At 46.0% G+C, this 18,117-nt stretch overlaps 1 protein-coding gene across 1 annotated transcript; it reads right to left on the reverse strand.

Annotated features, from left to right (window-relative positions):
* Window positions 1–1,533: 1,533 nt before the first annotated feature.
* LOC131290577 (uncharacterized) lies at window positions 1,534–14,732 on the reverse strand. The gene is made up of 5 exons (XM_058319735.1): window positions 13,895–14,732; window positions 12,337–12,557; window positions 7,347–7,467; window positions 2,419–2,570; window positions 1,534–2,340 (listed from the first exon to the last, which is right to left on the reverse strand). The coding sequence occupies exons 1-5, from the start codon at window positions 14,721–14,723 to the stop codon at window positions 1,534–1,536; spliced, it is 2,130 nt and encodes a 709-aa protein (XP_058175718.1). The 5' UTR covers window positions 14,724–14,732.
* Between the last annotated feature and the right edge of the window lie 3,385 nt (window positions 14,733–18,117).

Genomic DNA, 18,117 nt, shown 5'->3' on the forward strand with positions numbered 1-18,117 from the left:
AAAGCGGTTGCAAAATTGCGTCCTCAGGGTTCGAACATCCTTCACATTATTTCAAGATACAGTTAGCTTATTTTACACACTACTCCGTACTCCGGCTGTTAACCAGAACCTAGTACACACGTTTCGCACAAGCCATGCAGCATTTCTCGGTGTTTAATGCCAGCGTTGCCGCACGCATTTAAAAACGCTTCTTGTTTTTATTAACTATCTGAACTCTTTATCAAATGAAGCGCATAATATAATTAGCACATAACCAAGCTCCAACAAACTGTCCCATTTGTCATTTTGTAATGCGATAGTTGAAGGATTCACACGTCAACCGCAATGGCAGTCACTGCAATGATCGACAGCGATTCATTATGTTCATCGATGAATTTAATCGAATCTCTTTCGCATTTGGTCTGTCAGTCTCCTGAAGGATCCATACGGTCAATGTGTGAAGGACGACAACTGTGATAAACTGGACACGCTAGCGCTTAAATAACAAAACTATCTACTACTTTACTTCTTCCCATTCTTCCTCCTCGACGCATCGATTTGATATCGGTAACAAAAGGCTTTATGACCATTTCGGTTCGAGGTCCGGGTTGAACGAATCGAAATTGTGGTGTGAAGCGTGAAGTGAAGCGAGATCGGCTTGGCGAATAACGTTTTGACACCCTGACGGTGCTTTCTATCGCTTTTACTCAATTCGCCTGTTGCCGGCTGTTTTTTTGGTGTCCTCTTGCTTTTCCCATCTTTGCGAAACTAGTAAACAAAACCTACTTATCGTACTTACCTAATGCACGGCCGAAACAAATCATTAAAGTGTGAACGTAACAGAAAGATCGCATGTGTTTGTTTACATCACCGATAATCCTGTGATTTGCTCGCGTATCGATACGTAGAGGAGTGAGGCTAGCAGGGTGTTAACTAACTGAAGTAGAGCCGCATGAAAAATGACAAATACGACAGCTAGTTAAAAGCTCGTTGACGCAATCGAGTGCGGACGGCTGATAAAATCCTGCGGCGTTTGGCACTGAACGGCGAGAAACGCTGTAGTTAAAGCGTGTGCTTCACACGCACACTTACACACTCGTACACACGCACAAATTTGACCTCTATCTTAGTAGCTAACGAGACTGGTCCGTTTGACTGGTTTGTTGTGCGATTGTTGCGACGAAAGCGACAGAGCAAGTCCGTGGACATTCTGGATCTCCTCCGTTTCTTTGCTTTCTGTCACACGCCAGGAGCACAAAAAAGTCCATTTCTATGGAGCGGCATCAGGTCTACCCTAGGGCCAGATTGGTTGTCAGTGCGGAGATAACACTCAACAGCTCTGTGGGTTTGATACGGCCGGTTGAGATACGTGCCCGCAGTACATTGTCGACGACGTTCCGAACGATGACGGCTCCCGATCGTCGATTAGATGTCGTGTGATTTATGTGAAGAGTGTCCTGTGTCCTGCAGAGTACGCCCGGCAGGAGAGGTACACGAAGTCTTGGTAGTAGGAAGTCGTTCGCAGGTCAACCGTGCTCAGCAGTCCTCGTGCGTCTAGCGGATGGTCGTTTCGCGTAGCTTTATCTCCCGCATGTACGCGTCGAGATCGTCCTCGAGGGTGGTGGACACGGTGGCACAGTCCGTGTTCGGATATCCGTAGTACCTGCCGCGAGCAATGCTGCTCCCACAGCTAACACCTACACCATCGTCGGCACGCTCCGCCGACACCGACGACGCTGTCGACGCCTCACCCTCGAGCTCCGCTATCGGCCGGATCGGTCCGAAGAAGTGTACCACCGCCGCTGCCCCCGGTGACGCCAGCTCCTTCCCATCCAGCGGAGGTCCACCTTGCCGGAGCTGGCGCACCTGCTGGAAGAATCGCAGCAACCGCACACGGCCCCGCTGCCGCTGGCGTTGCCGGCTGCGGACAAATATCTCCACCCGACCGTCCTGCCCCCTCGGTTGCCGGCACAGAAGTCTCAGTGAATCCGGCCTCCGTGCGTGACGTGAGCTTCGCCCGCCCGGTGCTACCTCCGGTGTGAGTCCCTCGCCTTCGTCGCGATTCACCCGGTTCACCTGGATGCTGATGCGCGCCAGCTGTTGCGACTCGCCCGGTGCCTCACTGCCGCCCCCTCCAGCTACACCGTGTCCTAGCGTTCCTCCACCGACGCCCGGCGGTCCTCCGGACGTGCCCGAGAAGATGTTCAGCTGCAGCTCGCGGTCCTGCGTGTAGAGGTCCAGCTCGGAGCGACCGTGGCGGGAAGCCCCAACCAACACGCTCCCTCCCTCCACCACACACTCAGGGACTAACGCCGCCGTCTCCGCCACTCCGCCCCACCCAAACACCTGCTGCTGCTGCTGCTGCGGTCCGTCGTGGTGATGGTGATGGTGGTAGTGCAGGCTGTGGCTGTGGTGTTGGTAGAAGCTGCCAAGTGCGACCGGAGCGAACAGCATGCCCTCCGTTGCCCCACCGTGCCCACCGGACGTCGATGGCGGACGCTTGAGCGAATGGCCTCGGGATAGCGTTATAGAGTCGAAGGATTGTTTCTGAGTAGAGGACGAGTACAGGCTTTCGTCCCGGATGGAATTGCCTTCGGTTTCGGAGCGTTGGTTAGAGATGAAATTTCATGCGGAAAAAAGAAAGAAAAACAGACCAAAAGATAAGAACTAACGTAGAGAACTCTTAGACGGTATGGTGTGACAGTTGATGCTTTTACCCAGAATGTCTGCAATAATTACCATGGAAGGCTATAGCGTTCTATAACACACACAAAAAAGTTGTTTTGTATCAAATAGACAATAAATCAAACCACTTCAATATGTTTGACAGATCAACACGTATCGAAACATATGTTTCCAAACTCGACACGAATTTCCCATTGGTCAAGCAGGTTGTTAACATACGAAACAACTGGACACGTGGCGAATTGAAGGTAAATTCAAAACAGGATTCAGGATTGAGTGACAAGATGGTAATATATCTGACAACAAATCTAAACTTATACTGTGAAGCATCAGAAAGAAACAACTAATGGTGAAAGTAATGACAAAAGAAGAGAGCAATTCCTCAGCCTTTATTACTTTTCAAAACACAGTATTTTCACGAGTACTTGTCATTTCAGTATTTTTGACTCCTTTGATTAAAATCGTTTTCCTCATTCTGATCTTTTCTTTTTACTAAGCAAACTGATTCTTCTTACCACATTTATCTGAATTCAAAGCGTTTATTTATAACCATTCTAGTTGCAAAACAGATGCACTAAGTACTGTCATGCAGGTTAGCTTAAGTTACATCGAGCCATTGAAGGTTTTAAGTTGTTTAATAATTTTATAACATTTTAAGTACCAAACAAGAGTTAAATTAAGATTTTCTAATTGTTATATTTCCTTTGAAGCAAAGAACGAACTGAAAGATAAGTTTAAAATGGTTGATAAAAACAATCAACTTGCAAATTAATTCCCGTATATAACACTATCTGTTAGAACCAACAATCATTGATAGAAAAGGTGAGCAAGGATTCTTCGTCGCATTCTGTATCTACTTGGATTGGAAGAAGAATATTGAGCGAAAATCAAAACACTATGAGATCGACTTTTTGTTTGGCCCATCACTGTGTTCCAAAAATAGCTTCCAACAATTTACTGCCCACTTGTATCGGGGCTTTGTTTCGCTGGCATTAACTTTCGGGTGCCGGAACATGACTTTTCCAAATCAACCGTGGCATGCGAGCGAGCCCGTTTTCCACAAAACGTTCCACTTGCTGGAAAATGTTGAAACGGTTTGATTTACCAGTTGAAACTAAATTGCCAATTTCGGTTACGAGACACCCAAGGCCGAGCCGTCGGAGCGAGAAAAGTCGTTGAAGAACTGACTAGAGTTGTGTAAATCGGATTCAGATTCATGAATCTGAATGAATCTCTGCCTGATAAGGGATTCATGAATCTTTCGCCGCGAGATTCATGAATCCCAAAGACACACCAAATGGTGTAAAGTCACCAACCAAAAGTCGGTTGAGGGACCACCTTTTTTTTTTTTTTTTTTTTGGTCTCATTGTCCACGCCTATGACAGAATCGGGGAGATTCATGACAGAACCATGAAAGATTCATGAAGATTCATTAAGGTTTCGAAAAATTCATTAAGCTTTGAATATTCGAATCCGCAAAGATTCATGAATCCATCTGAATGAATCTTAGGTAAAAGATTCATATGAATGAATCTCGCCAAAAGATTCATTAAGCACAACACTAGAACTGACGCATTTCCACCGTGCGTTTCTTCGGGTTGGAAAGCGGGGATGGCACGTACCATCGTGCGTCCGTAAAAGTTTCGTTTTTCAATTTTTAGGACACGCACTCACGCATCGAACCGTTTGCTTGGAGTTGCAGCTAAAACTTACAAACACAGATACAAAAAAGTTCGCAAGAAGAAACCGGCTCGTACCCGAAATCAAACATAAACAAATCCATTTGCACCCAACGGGTGCGTTCATACGTTCCCTTCGCAGTAAGGACGGTACACAGAGACAAACATATACACGCATGGATATTTTGGATGGTATATGGCTGAAGGACGATTTCGGTACAATCGCCTCGTTTGTTTATCTGGCAAACACTGCCGGATGCAGGCGTATCCTGCAACGCACCGAAACAGCCACCGGCAAACCACCACCACACACTCCCTCACACCTCCCACAACCGCAAATCAGACGACTCCACGCATGAATGGGCAGTACGCACAAAAATTGAACTCTTCGAAGGCGCTTCTGGCAGCCGTCTAAGGCAGGGGTCGGTATTACATTTCCCAAAAAGGGTCAAATGATTTGAAAGATACCGCAAATGATGATTTAATGTTTTCAAAACTAATACTTAACCCTTTTGAATAGAGTATCAATTTATAAAATAGTTTAATTACATTAAAAAGTGGATTAAGATAAAATATAAGAAATTTCACCATTAAACTTTTTTAAACATTTTCATACTTCTTTTCGTTGATTTTGATCGTTTTCAACAAATACATTTTGGTTCGTTGTACTGTTAATTAACATCTTTAATTGTACTTGAAATTAATTCTCTACTCAAATTATTTCAAAATGCATTCGTTTCGCTAGTTTACCTCAGCTACGCGAAGTTTTCAATGTTGCGAGTCTTAGTTTGCATCGTAATGAGTATTTACACTGTATTTCTTGTTTGTAGCTATTTTGGATGCAAAGTAAACTAGGTTTTACCTCCGGATTTTGGACGATACTCATGCGACTAGTAGATTTTAGCACGAGCAATTATTCAACCACGATAGAAAAAGTATATTAAAAACTTTAGGAGAAATTCTCTTGTGGTGTTCAAAACCATCTCGTTTAATTTCCATTTTTGGGAAAGCATAAAACTGACATTGTGACAACAAACAAATCCGATAAAATTTAAGATGGGTTTTTGTATGAAGTACTAAAACTTTCTTACGGACCGGAAAAAAAATCAGCTGACAGGGCGGACTTTGCCAACCCCTGGCCTGTAGTAATGTAGCTCTCCACATCAACACACACACACACGCGCGCATCAAATACACCCACAGTCCAAATCAAAGATAAACAGCCTTCGACAGCCTCATTCCGCCCCGGGGCCGCGCAAAGCAAACAGCTCGAAGGAACACCAAAAAACATTCCGGAGCGGAAGCGGAAGTCGCCGCTTTTTCGTGGGAGACGGGGTAAAGATTATTAATCCCACTCAAGTATCCAATCCATTATGCAGGCCTGCTTGCATAAACCGAAACCGGCGACGACGCAGTGTGTTACGCAAGCAGCAGCAAATAACGAAACAGAAAAACACATCCATGCAGGTCTTCAGCCGATCAAAATAAGAAGGAAAACCTCCCCCGAAGCCCCGTTTGAACGTGCGGTTAGGTTAGGGTAGGGTGCTACATCGTGCATCTCCGCTCTATAAATTATACTGCAATTGGGTTTCAGCTGGAATTGAATTGGTTCGGGGAAAGTGGCCATGAAAGCGAACCCGACGCATTCCTCCACGCCATAATGTGGAACGATAATATCGTTTGCGTTAAGTTGGTCGCAGCTTGTTGATTTGCATTCCATTTCGAGAAAAGGGATGTAATGTGTGTGCGTGTGTGGCGATGCGATAGCAAAAGAAAAAAAGGTTACAAACAACGAACTGATTGCCCATTCAACAACAGCAAGTACCCCTCCCGAAGGGGAAATCGTTTGGAGAAGGTCGCCTGAAGCAAATGACAAGCTTCTCTTGCCCGCCACGTGTTAATCTTCTTACATCTAACAGTGCTAAGACATCCTTGACGCGTCCTACTCAGGGACCTTATCGCACATGTACCTGTGGAGATACATGGAACGAAAGAAAAACACACACACACACTGATTACCATTGCTTTCCATGAACAGCTCCTAAAGTAGGCCGGCTGCCACCCGTCATTAGGTTCTACCAGACGTCCCTGACAACCGCCTTAAGGCGCTGTTACATCCAATTGGTTAGAAGGAAACGATTCCCAGTTAGAGGTAAGCGTTTTCGGCGCGCCGATTTAAATGAGTCCAGACGCTTTCTTCCATAAATCCATTTTGGATTGAGCGATTTATAAAATTGTAAACAAAAGTAAGCGTTATCTGGTTTAAGTTAAACTCCCACAGAAGAAGATCTAAACAAAGATCACCAATAACTCAAGACGTAACATCTAATGTAGATGTTCAGGTACAAGCGGAAGGACATTAACTGAGTAAAAGTAAACCCAGAACATAAAAAAAATTAGAAAGTAAACGAAATATAATCCAATGTTTGTGTTTCACTTCTTCCGAGTTTAAATCAAACATGTTTGATTATAGAATACATTTACAGTTCAAGCACAGGGTTTACTAGTATCATAAGCCGCAATAAAATATCTATCTTCTCTGTCTCTGAACGACGCAACAGTTTTGATTGCTGGAAGCAGCTAAAAACAACAGGCTAAAACGTCATTCTGGAAATCGTTTGAGTCAACAGGTATAGATAAGGCCATTCCAGATACATTCTCTTGATCTCTGCAATTTCTATCACCGGGAATTTACTGTTAGGCATATGCACACACTATCTGCTTCAGCAGGAGATTTCATTTGAAATAATGTTAGTTAATCGCTCCGTTTAAAATAAACTGTTCCGCGAATTTTCAACCGAAGTTGAGGTAGCTAGGACATGGTTTCGCAAAATCGACATATCTCGACTTCATGACATTGGAGGGCAACCGCACCGTGTATGTTAGTGTCAACACCAACGCCAGGCCCATATCAAATGTCATCGCAGTGGGCTTCTTTTCGGCAAACCTAGAACGGGAGGGCGGGGGGTTTGCGGGGTCATGGGGGGGGCCTAGAGCACCTACCTGAGACGTCGGAGGATTCCTTGTTTGCAGCAGAACGGCGTTCGCGGCGGGGCAGTATTCGGTATGATCGCTCCGCACTATTTGATTGACGCGCGATTTGACAGCAGTTGGCCAGCGTCTCCTAAATAAAATGGACTGTAAATGAATCGTCTTAAATGACCAGGTGAGACCAGACGGGAGACCAAGCGTGGTGGCATGGGTGTGTGCGAGGCGTGGTTGCGGCAGGCTACAGACCGGAGTTGATAGACAGGGACAAGTACACTCACACACACACACACACACACAGATACACATACATAGTTTGCAGGATGAGCTAATCAAAGGGCTAGAGGATGTGGTTTATGTCATAAGCTGTAGGGGTAATTACGTTTAAACGGCATCAAAGGGATCGGACGAAATCACACAAACAAACATTTAACAAAACCGCTGAACATATATTTAATTTGAATTAAAATGGAAAAGCAGGTGTTATTGTCTCTGAGTATCATGTTTTTGCAATTAGTGTATCAATGCTTTTACATAAGGCATCCCGTTTTGCCATCTTACATAATGTTTTATCTCTAATGCATCTAGTTTCGTCTCTACACTAAAACAAGATAATAGCAGAGTTAACCATACTTGTTTTAGATAGTTAGGCTCTAATAATGATTGATTTACACATAGATACTACATTGTACTGTTATGCATGTATTCTTTACCCATTTTTTCATGTACACCATGTAATTATTTTATTTATTTATATTGTCAATAATTTTCTGATATATCTGATTAAATCTGATTCTAAAGTAGTTGGACAATGAAAGTTGTATAGTTGGACAATGAAATGAAGGTAAGTGTGCTATTACCTTGATTTCGGGAAGTTGAGTGTCATCTACAAAGCGATAAAGTCCAACAACGTAACTATTCGATGGTGTTTTAATTTATTTCGGCTTTAAGAGGCCACCACTGACGCTTTAAAGCGTTAGATAACAGTCAAATTTTATCAACTGACTGACAAAACATGACAAACAAAACAATAAATGAACTTTACGAATACTGCCAATAAATCCCGTTCGTTGAACGGAATCAAATGAGGCAAAATAGGTAAATTACATATGCTATTGCCTTGATTTTGGGAAGTTGAGTGTCGTTTACAAGAATAAAGTCCCACAACTTTACTAATCGATGGTGTTTTGATTTCTTTTGAGTTTTAAGAGAGCACCACCGATGCGTTTTGCCAAAAACAGAAGTTTTAGATGTTTCAATCGTGGTAGGTTTTATCAATAAGTCAAAATTTGTGGCATTCCCTGTAATTAAGGCTTAAATAACCATCAAATCACAAGTGGAAAACCTTGTCAATCCTAACAAGCGCAGATGGCCCCATAAACTTTCCACGGAGGAGGAGGGTCAACTCAAAATTCGTTGGAAAACCTAACGAAAAAGAACGCCAAGGAACAAGCAGCTCCCATTAAAAGTATTAACCCTTCTGGAAAAACCACACATTTCGTGGCACAGTCCTTCCACGATCGGCGTATCGAGACGGTCAGGGTCGACAGAGTTAGTCATACCCTTGATCTTCCAGCAACGTACGAGAGGACTTCCAATATTTTCCTACCTCCTAGGAAAGAAGGTGCGTCGCGTTTTATATTTAGCGTTCGTCGGAAAGACGACTTTCGTTCGCTTATTTCGTTTTGCAACAAAAAAAAACACACACGCACGTCAATTGGGGGTTTTGATTTTTCAATCACGACCTCGCGGGTTGGGAAAAACGCTGGGGAAAAGCCGACGCGAACTCACACGTACTTTCATCTTTCGCACGGGCGCGCGTTGTTATTGTTGGCAGGCGCCTTTCGGCCGCTTTTCCCGCCCTTGGCGTCATTTGGCACCCTTGGCGTGGGAGGTGGAGGGGAATGGGGGAAAGGAAAAATCCTTGCGAGATAGGATTTATGAATCGCAGCCGCCCGTCTGATCATTTACGCCCGGCCGGAAGGCATCGAAGGAGGACGAGCAATATTGAGCGTTACCGATGGGCGACGGTTTTTTCGCCGAAGCGGCAAGAACTTTCCACCTGTTTCCAGCATTCCGTGAAGCATAGCTGTCTGTGTGTGTGTGTGCTTTTTTATTAGTTAGTTACGTTCAAATAACTCCTGCGAACAATGCCCATATTTCGTTGTAGTTATTTTGCTTATTTTTCCGCCCCCAGACAAACTTCGGGTGGAAAAATCGGGCCACCGTGCGGGGGGGAGGAGAGGAGAGTGGAAAAAGCTGCGTCAGGGAGGGAATTTTACGCCCTCGCTGATAGCCCGACAGCTGCTATATTTTGTGACAGTATCTTTGCGTTCTTCTATATGGCGGTCACGGTGTCCCGAAGCTGGCCGAAGCACGGGCACGCTTTTCGACGCCGGAAAAAATGGATTTCGGGAAAATCGCACCGCAGGGACACCGGGACACGACGGCCGGGTCCGAGTCCGAATTGGGCTCAGGTGCCGGAAACCCGGTTTGCTTACGACGCTTTAAGCCGCATAAATCTGTTGCCGCTGTTGAATGCCAAGAATTTTCCCGCTTTCCACCGTGAACGGGTCCGTCCAAACCATCCATTCCGAATAGATAAACCGTGTGGAGGGCATTAAAACGGGCAAAAACGGAACGACAGCAGCGAAAGGAAGAAAAACTTTCCAATACCAATGAAAATGGGTCCTCCCTTTCCTCGCCAGAAAACATTTTCGGTTTCCTTCGCGGTGTTTTCCATTATTTTCCTTTTTCTTTTTTTTTTATCCGCATCCGTGCGCAATGTGCGGTTTGGGGCTGACACGTGTAATTTATTTTCGGCGTACGCGAAAGTAAAGTTTCCCATACACGCTCCACACTCCATTTGCCTTCCGGTTGTCGGGTTGTTTTTTCACATTGTTTTTCTTCCTCCCCCCCTCGTCTGAAGTGATAGATCGGTAGTCGATGGGTGACCCAAACGGGGAGGGGGTGTGAGAAGAAGTGCACCCTTGAGGATAGACCGCGGCTTCATTGCATACGGGGAAGGCTAATCAGGCGAAAGTGGAAAATAAAAGAACCGCTTCGCAAAAGGGAAAATGCGCAAGTTTGTCGTTGCCTTGGTTCCGAAGAATTAGAGCGGGGTTTTTTTTTTTGGTGGAAGACAAACCCTGGGAAAACCCTCCCGGGAAGGAACAACACAACCGCACCATCGCAGGTGCATGCGATGATCGCCGGTTGCGTCCCAATCAATCACTCAAAAAAAAATTCCTGGCGAGAGTGAAACAAAAAACAAAGCGCGTAAGGGAAAGGGAGGCAATATGCGCGGAACGAAACAATTTCTCACCGAAAAAGGATATAACTAATTTATCAAACATCTCACACTGTTACTAAAACCAAAATTTTCCTTTTAAAAACGTGGGCAAAATTGGCATAAATTAGGTAACTAATAGTTTTATTAGAACAGTTTACAGAGTTCTATGTTTTAAGCATGTATAAGTCCAAGGCAAAGTTAGTCACTTCAAGGGAGTGTGTTTAAATTAGTGTCCATACCAAATGAAAATTAGTTTTATGTATATACATGTATCTTCAATATAAGATGAATTAAATCATATATAAGTTATGGTAACACAGATAATAACAGTTTTAATGTGTTTTAACAGTTTGAATGTGTCAGGTTTTGTCTTTTCAGTTTTCTTTAAAAGTTTTAATTGTTGTGAATGATTACTTTACAGTTCATTGCAATATTTCTATATTTAGTATTGCTTAAACTATGGTAGCGAAATTTTATATGATTTAAAGTTTGATAACATTTTGAAAAAGAGCCGTGAAATTCACTCATTGGATGTATTAGATAAACGCTTTTGAACATATTCGTACCCCACTTTCCCCTAAATTTAGGAGGGCATGTTTCGTTGGTAAAAATGTTCCGTGTCATTTTTCCATTTTCAGAAGGACATGCCGAAAAGAAGCGTTCCACCGAGTGGGTGAACGACACGAACGGCAAAGCTAAGCTTCAGACGGCAGAAGTTGCCCTTTTACCCTTTCTCTTCTTACTAGTAGTTGCAAATATTTGGCTGTCTAATTAATGAACCCATCCCTTCCCACATGTATGTCGGCCGAAGATGTGATGAGAACTCTGCCAACCCTTTGCCATTCCAACCTTAGTCGATTGGTGCATTGCAATCTCGCCTAAAACTTCTGACGGCAGCGTGGGCGTTTAGCAACAGTAGTCGCCTACGTGGAAGCATTATTAAAGACTCAAATTGTAAATAAAATAATTCTAACATGACAGTCCTCCAAGCGGGATAAAGCTAGAGATGGGTCTTGTGAATCTTTCGACGAGATTCATAAATGTAACTCTTTGGTGAATGTTTTAATCTGATTTAAACTAGAATTAGGATTTAGAGAAGCTTCAGGAGATCTGAGAACAAATGACGTTTCTCCGATTTGTCTTGTAAATGGATGACATTTCAGACGAATTTTTGGTTCTTCAATAAAAAAGATATGAGTGACATAACTCTAGACATGAGTGACATATCTACCTTTGTTTCGCAAAAGAATTCGATCGAAGGCCTCTAAAAGAAACAAACTATTGCTTAGTCTACCACAGAAGTCGCCTGCAAATAAAAAGAGCAACGACTGGACGTCCACGAACAGCTTCAATGGACCACGGATGGGGGGTAGAGTTGACAGTTTAAACTGTTTTGAACTCACATCTAATTGCTATGGAAATACGTGCAGCTCATAACATCATCTCCCCTTCTTCGCTCCCCCGAGCGCAAGCCCTTTCCCCTCGGAAACGTGAGCCTCAGCTCGATAAACAACCCTTGGTGGTAATCTCAGCTAGATATTAAAAAGCAGAAAAACGAGTTTCTCAGATGCCGGGCAACCCCTATGACAGCGGACACGCACGCGGACAGACATGCTTAGACATAGACACACACACACACACGTGGATCAGATGGTGGCGGAGTGGTGAGACGGGCGGTGTGAAGGTATGCTCTGGTGAGTGGCGCACACGTACCTTGAACGCCTGGCGGAACTTGTTGCTCATAATGTTGTACAGCAGCGGGTTAATGCAGGTCGACAGGTAGTAGAGGATGCCGGAGATGTAGGTCGTCACGACGAACAGCTGCAGTATGAGCGGGTCGGACGGCTGGTGGTCCTTGTCCACGCCGTAGATGTAGACGAGGCGCTGCGCGTGGAACGGTGCCCAGCAGATGAAGAACGCAACGACCACGGCAACTGCGGAATGGGGGGAAGGGAGTAAGCATAAGCAAATGGCAGCTAGGTGAAGCTTTCCCACGCCGAAGAACTGCACGGAGGCAAAGCCGCCCAGAGCGTGGAGCGTGGACGTCGCCAAGACGGTTTAATGTCCGGTAGAACTTTTTCGCCAAAATCATCGTTTATCACCAGCTCTTTGTAGCGTACACTTTTCCTGAGGAGGACATTAAGTTGTACATTTTATATTCCTTGCCATTGCTTCCCAGCCAGCCGTTTCTACAGTCGCTCACAAATGATACACAGTCTCAGACGCCAGTCAAGTCCAGAACAACAACAGCAACCCGGACGGTGATGAATAATTTATGCATTCTAAGTGTACCGAAACACGTGCCCACCCCTGCTTCTCGTCCCATCCGGTTCGTCATCGCACAAATTTATTTTATAACTTATCGGTACACAGTGTAAGCGATCTGCCCATTTGCGATTTGCCGACTTTTACAAAGTATGCCAATAGCTGAACGATGGCTGGGAAGTACGGCAGCAGTCCCTGGACTTTCCCTGCAGTCAAAGTAGGCAAGCTCTCTCTCTCTCGTTCGGTCGTTTCGAGTTGGAAGTGCTGTTGTCTATGTCTTAATTGGCAATTAAAGCGACATTCCAAACGCCACATCGCAACAATGGCACACTATGGTAATTAAACTTTATCATGACAGATTTGGTTTCGGTCTGCCAATGTTTGTCCCTTCGACGAAGAAAAACGACGACGAGGAGGAAACAGAAAGATGCCTATCGAGGGCCATGTAAAAAGTTATTCCGCTTCTGGAAGGGTACTCAATAGGCGAAGAAAATCCCTACGTATGATGTATTTGGTGAAGTGTTTTGATTTCGGTTGATTCAATTTGGATATCTGTGTTGACGTTTCGCTTTCATCGTAGGATTAGGCATAATGGACATTGGGCACGATTTTGGTCCATTGTCGGTGAATTCGTAGTGCCCTTCCTGGAAGGGCAAACCACGTCGACACAGCCGGGCACTAGAAGTTCAAGAAGTTGCCAACTTCCAGTAAGGGCGTTCGGTTGCATGTTGGTATATACTTTGGGGAATGAGAATAAGCTGTTTGAATAGCAATGGGGCGTTCCAGGAATTGGCGAAACCTTTTCTGGGTCGGTGGTAAATTGTGTTAGAACCATACATTGTGGTTGAGTACCGACGGCTGAGTCGAAGATAATAATAGAGAAGTCAGTGTCCAAAATCGAGCTTTCCTTTTGATGATTACTACTGACTCCTAGATGGTTGCAAAAGAGATTTTAGAGTATATAATTCGTGGCCAGTAGACACCGGAGGAAGGAGTAGGATCTTACCAAGCATTTTGAGGACTCGCCTGGTGCCTTGACTGGTGGCGGACGACTGACGCGAGCTAGCGGCCACATTGTTACGCCTCTGGAGCGTACCATCGCGCTGCATCAGCGTCGAGGAGCGCAGCTTGAGGCCGATGAGCGCGTACAGCACGGTGATGAGTGTCATCGGCGCGAAGAAGAACAGGAACGTCGACAGCTCGAACGAGTGCTGGATGATGATGCGCTTCACCACGCACTGATCGATGCCGGCCTGGCTGGTGACGCCGAACTGGAGCGCTTGCGGCACCGCCGACACGATCGCTATCAGCCAGATGACGAAGATGAACCGGATTGCCCGGCTGAGCTTGGACATCGTGTGCGACAGAAACGGGTGACAGATCGCCACGTACCGCTCGACGGTGAACGCCGTGATCGTGAGAACCGTCGCGTTGGCGGACGTTTCCGCCGCAATGCCGCGCAGCACGCAGAACGTCTCGCCGAACACGTACGGGTACTTGCTCCAGATGAAGTAGATCTCCTGCGGCACGCCCGACACCAGCAGCAGGAAGTCCGAGATGGCCAGGCTGAACAGGTAGTAGTTGGTGGCGGTGTGCATCGACCGGTTGCGCGCAATCACGATGCAGGTGCTAATGTTACCGACCACGCCGGTTATGAAGATCACCAGGTAGACGATCGTGATCGGGATCACCACGTACAGTGGGTCCCGCTTGGGTCCGTACAGCTCGGTCAGATTGTCGGCGTCGGAGTAGGAACCTCCGGGCAGGCCATCGCTCTCACTCCCATTCATGGTGGTTGGTAGCAACCGCAGTAGCTCATCTGTAGCGTTCAGCATCGAGCTGGCAACTGTGGTGACGTTCCTGTCGAGCCTTCTCGCACCATCGGTGAACGGGACTATCATAGACGCCAACGTCGACAGCAGCAGCTGGGCATCCCGCTCTCTCCTCATCGCACTTGTGGCGTGAGCTCGGACATAGCCAGAGCTCATCGAAGTCCACATCTCGCACAACAACTTGCTCTATGTTTCGTCAAACTTTTCGAAGGAAAGTTCTCACTTCTACCACTTCTCTTTATAGCTACACGCCAACGGAAGACGTTGTCGAGGATCAATTGACTTTGCTACCTCGTACAAGATACATTCACATCCTCTGCTTTTAACTCCTGCAACAAATTTGTGATAAAAAGGAACATAGGTACAGATAACATCAGTTGTTAGTTAGTTACAGTAATACACACTCTTGGCATATTTGTATCTTTTTTGGAAAAAAATCCTGCTGAATCCCATTAGGGAGAAGACCCCCGCTTTATGGTGATTATTTGAAATATTTATTGGACTGTTAAGTTTTGTTTACTTCATGCCTGCCCACAGCTTGCTTGTGGTTTTACACGTCTTCTTATTACTCTATGGTCTTGTGCCGGTCCAGCACACCAGATGTACAAACAGTACCTCCTTCGATGCGGTACAGTGTCTCGAAAGAGATGCTGATAAGGGTGAAGTAGGTTCGCATATAAACCCGAACGCCATATCCCCGGTGTGCCTTTCACCGCCCGTTGGCAGGCTGGCGAAATCCGTCGGCTGGAAGAAATATTCCGCAGCAAAGTGGCCACCATAAAAGTATAACTTGACACCAAGCCATCATGCCCGTGTGTGCCTGTGCCACCGTCTTCGCGTGCGAGCCATTCCTACATCAGGCTTGAGGCTCATATTCTTTCCGCACGAACGGCGTGTGTAGGAGCCATCGTGCGGGTCGTGTCGGACTTCGGGGAGCTTCGTTAACTGCTTGACGCTATTGCGGCGGGCTCAATTAGAGTGACTGGGTCGTCGCACTCGAGGTGGAAGCGACGGTAACGACATCCGAAATTCACACCCACTTGAGCTCAAGGACAATAAATTATTTTACCAAAATCCTGGCCCCACGAGAAATTTCCCTAGTGGGACTCCCGCACGGTGGAGTAGTCCAAAGGGGCCCATCTAACTTCAGCAGGAGGAAGTCGACGCAACTCCACCTCGAGCTCGAGCTGCCCACTCCAAACTCTGGGAACAACAACTTCAGACTACATGCTACCGAATTCGGATTTTACGAAATTATCAACGCTGAAGTGGAACAAAATTGAAACAACGCACAGCAAAGTGAAAACAAGATGTCCTCCCCCTCTGTTGGTGCTTTAGTGGATTAGCAGGAGGTAGCCTTTGAGGATCGATTTCCTTCGAACGGTGGTGTGCAGATTCGGTCGAGTGGTCCAGCACCGTTTTCGCTCAATTTGTCTTTTTCACGATGTCCGCGTAACCCGGAGCAACACGTTGCCAGCCATCGGAAAGCGATTGGTATTGGAAGCAAGTTTCCACAAGGGTTAGAAGGGAAACCGGTACGCAACCTACCTTCGGCTCGGGTCTATTAAGTGCGATGCAATCTCTGGCTCTCGAGTGTTAGTTCCTGAAAACCCAAATCTAACATCAGTAAACATTCGGGGAAAAGTCACACGACGTTAAACGGCGGGTGGAAAATGGTAAACCGGCACCAACCTGAGGCTGAGTAAACCGACCGATAAAAGCCTGGGATGAACTTAAACAGTTTAGCCAGCTGCTTGGCTTCCGGTAAGTGAAAAGAAGCGCCCCGGTTTCTGGACGCAGATCCTTATCGACCGTTCGCCCCGGGAACCCCTTTCGGGTCCATAATCGATCGCTGCCCGTTAAGTCCTCTCGAAATTGCCCATCGCCTAGCGAGTGCCGAACCCGTTCCTTCCGCTCTCCCCCGCCCCCGGGCTGCGGATAAACGGTCGGAGGTTCATTTCGTTTTACGACGCGTTGCCATCCTTCCGGCTCCGGGGAGATAGTGGAAAAGCCTTCGCCGCGGACGGTGGAATCTTTTACGACCCGACGGGACCGTAAAGAAAAATCCATCCAACGACGGGCGACGGTACCGGAATAGAAATGAAATGGAAAAGTGTGAACGAGCTGCCTAAAACGGTGGGGAAAATTCCTCGACCGAACAGTAAAAAAGCAGCCCAATAACGAAAACGAACCAAAGGTAAGAAAAACGCCGCCATAAAAATAGACGCCCGGTGAACCCGGTCCCTTGCATTCCAAAGCAGGAATGGTACGGTGTGTCGGGGAAAGGCGGGGGTAAACACGTCCTACTGTCTTAAGGACATGCGGCTGGAGTCTTCGCATCGGGTGAAGTGTTGTCAATGCCAATTAAACACGCAAAACGATGCGAATGATTGGCCGGAGTTGATCTTTCACACAAGTACACCCGCGTGGATCGTTCAACGTTCGGTGACGTTGTTGTTGAACTGCACTGCTTTATTTTGATTGTACCACTTACACATCCCACGGACTGTTTCTTGTTGGCAGAACATAGCGACATGTAAGTCCCTTGAAGGGCGCTAGAGTTCAGAACTATCTGGGCAATTGAAAGGTAAACCAATGTTTTGGACCTAACCTTACCTCTAGGCTCAGAAGTTGGTCTGAAAAACAGCTGAAAGATGCCGTAAGTAACCGAGGCTTATTATTCCACCACAAAAGGGTAAAAACCACTCAAAACAATGTACTGTACATCGAGAAGAGCAAAGAAAGGCGAGGGAAGTACAGGATTCGCAGGAGAGATGAACGAAATACTTCCATCCGGATTTTCCCTTGAGCTGGAACTTGCGAAAGAATACGCAAGGGTGTACGTAGAGGCTCGCGAAGAAATTAATTTTTATTCTTGAATATCCAATGAGCAAATTCGTGCGCAAATTTTCATTCGTAAAATATGGCTCAGAACGAACGGGAAGGTACCAGGAACCAGGTGCCCCCTTGTTTGGTGTCGAAATAACCACCTACTGCCTACAACTGGCGGTAAATTATTTTTACAGCCGATTAGAAAACTTCGCCGGGCAGACCGGGAAAACATTTCGATCGATTTCGACGGAGCTTTCACGCGGAGGACTTGCCCCAACATAAAAACTTTGGTCCCCGTTGAAGGCAATTAAAAAAACCCTACAAACAAAACAAACCAAAAACAGGACAAACCAGGAAATGTTCATTTATTTCCCTTCCGGGAGGGGGCTTCATCTGGTATTCACCTCACAGCACGTATTTTACGGCCACAGGGCACTGGATTGCTGTAATCGGCGAGTCATCGCATTTTGGGGGTAAAACAGTCCCTCCAACTTCGCCAACTCATGGCCAACTTAACCTCACAAACGTTTCCCACGCGTCAGAACTGAATTTCATTCGCCCGTAA

The sequence above is a fragment of the Anopheles ziemanni genome, chromosome X (assembly GCF_943734765.1).
Source record: "Anopheles ziemanni chromosome X, idAnoZiCoDA_A2_x.2, whole genome shotgun sequence".
Classification (NCBI taxonomy): Eukaryota; Metazoa; Arthropoda; class Insecta; order Diptera; family Culicidae; genus Anopheles; species Anopheles ziemanni.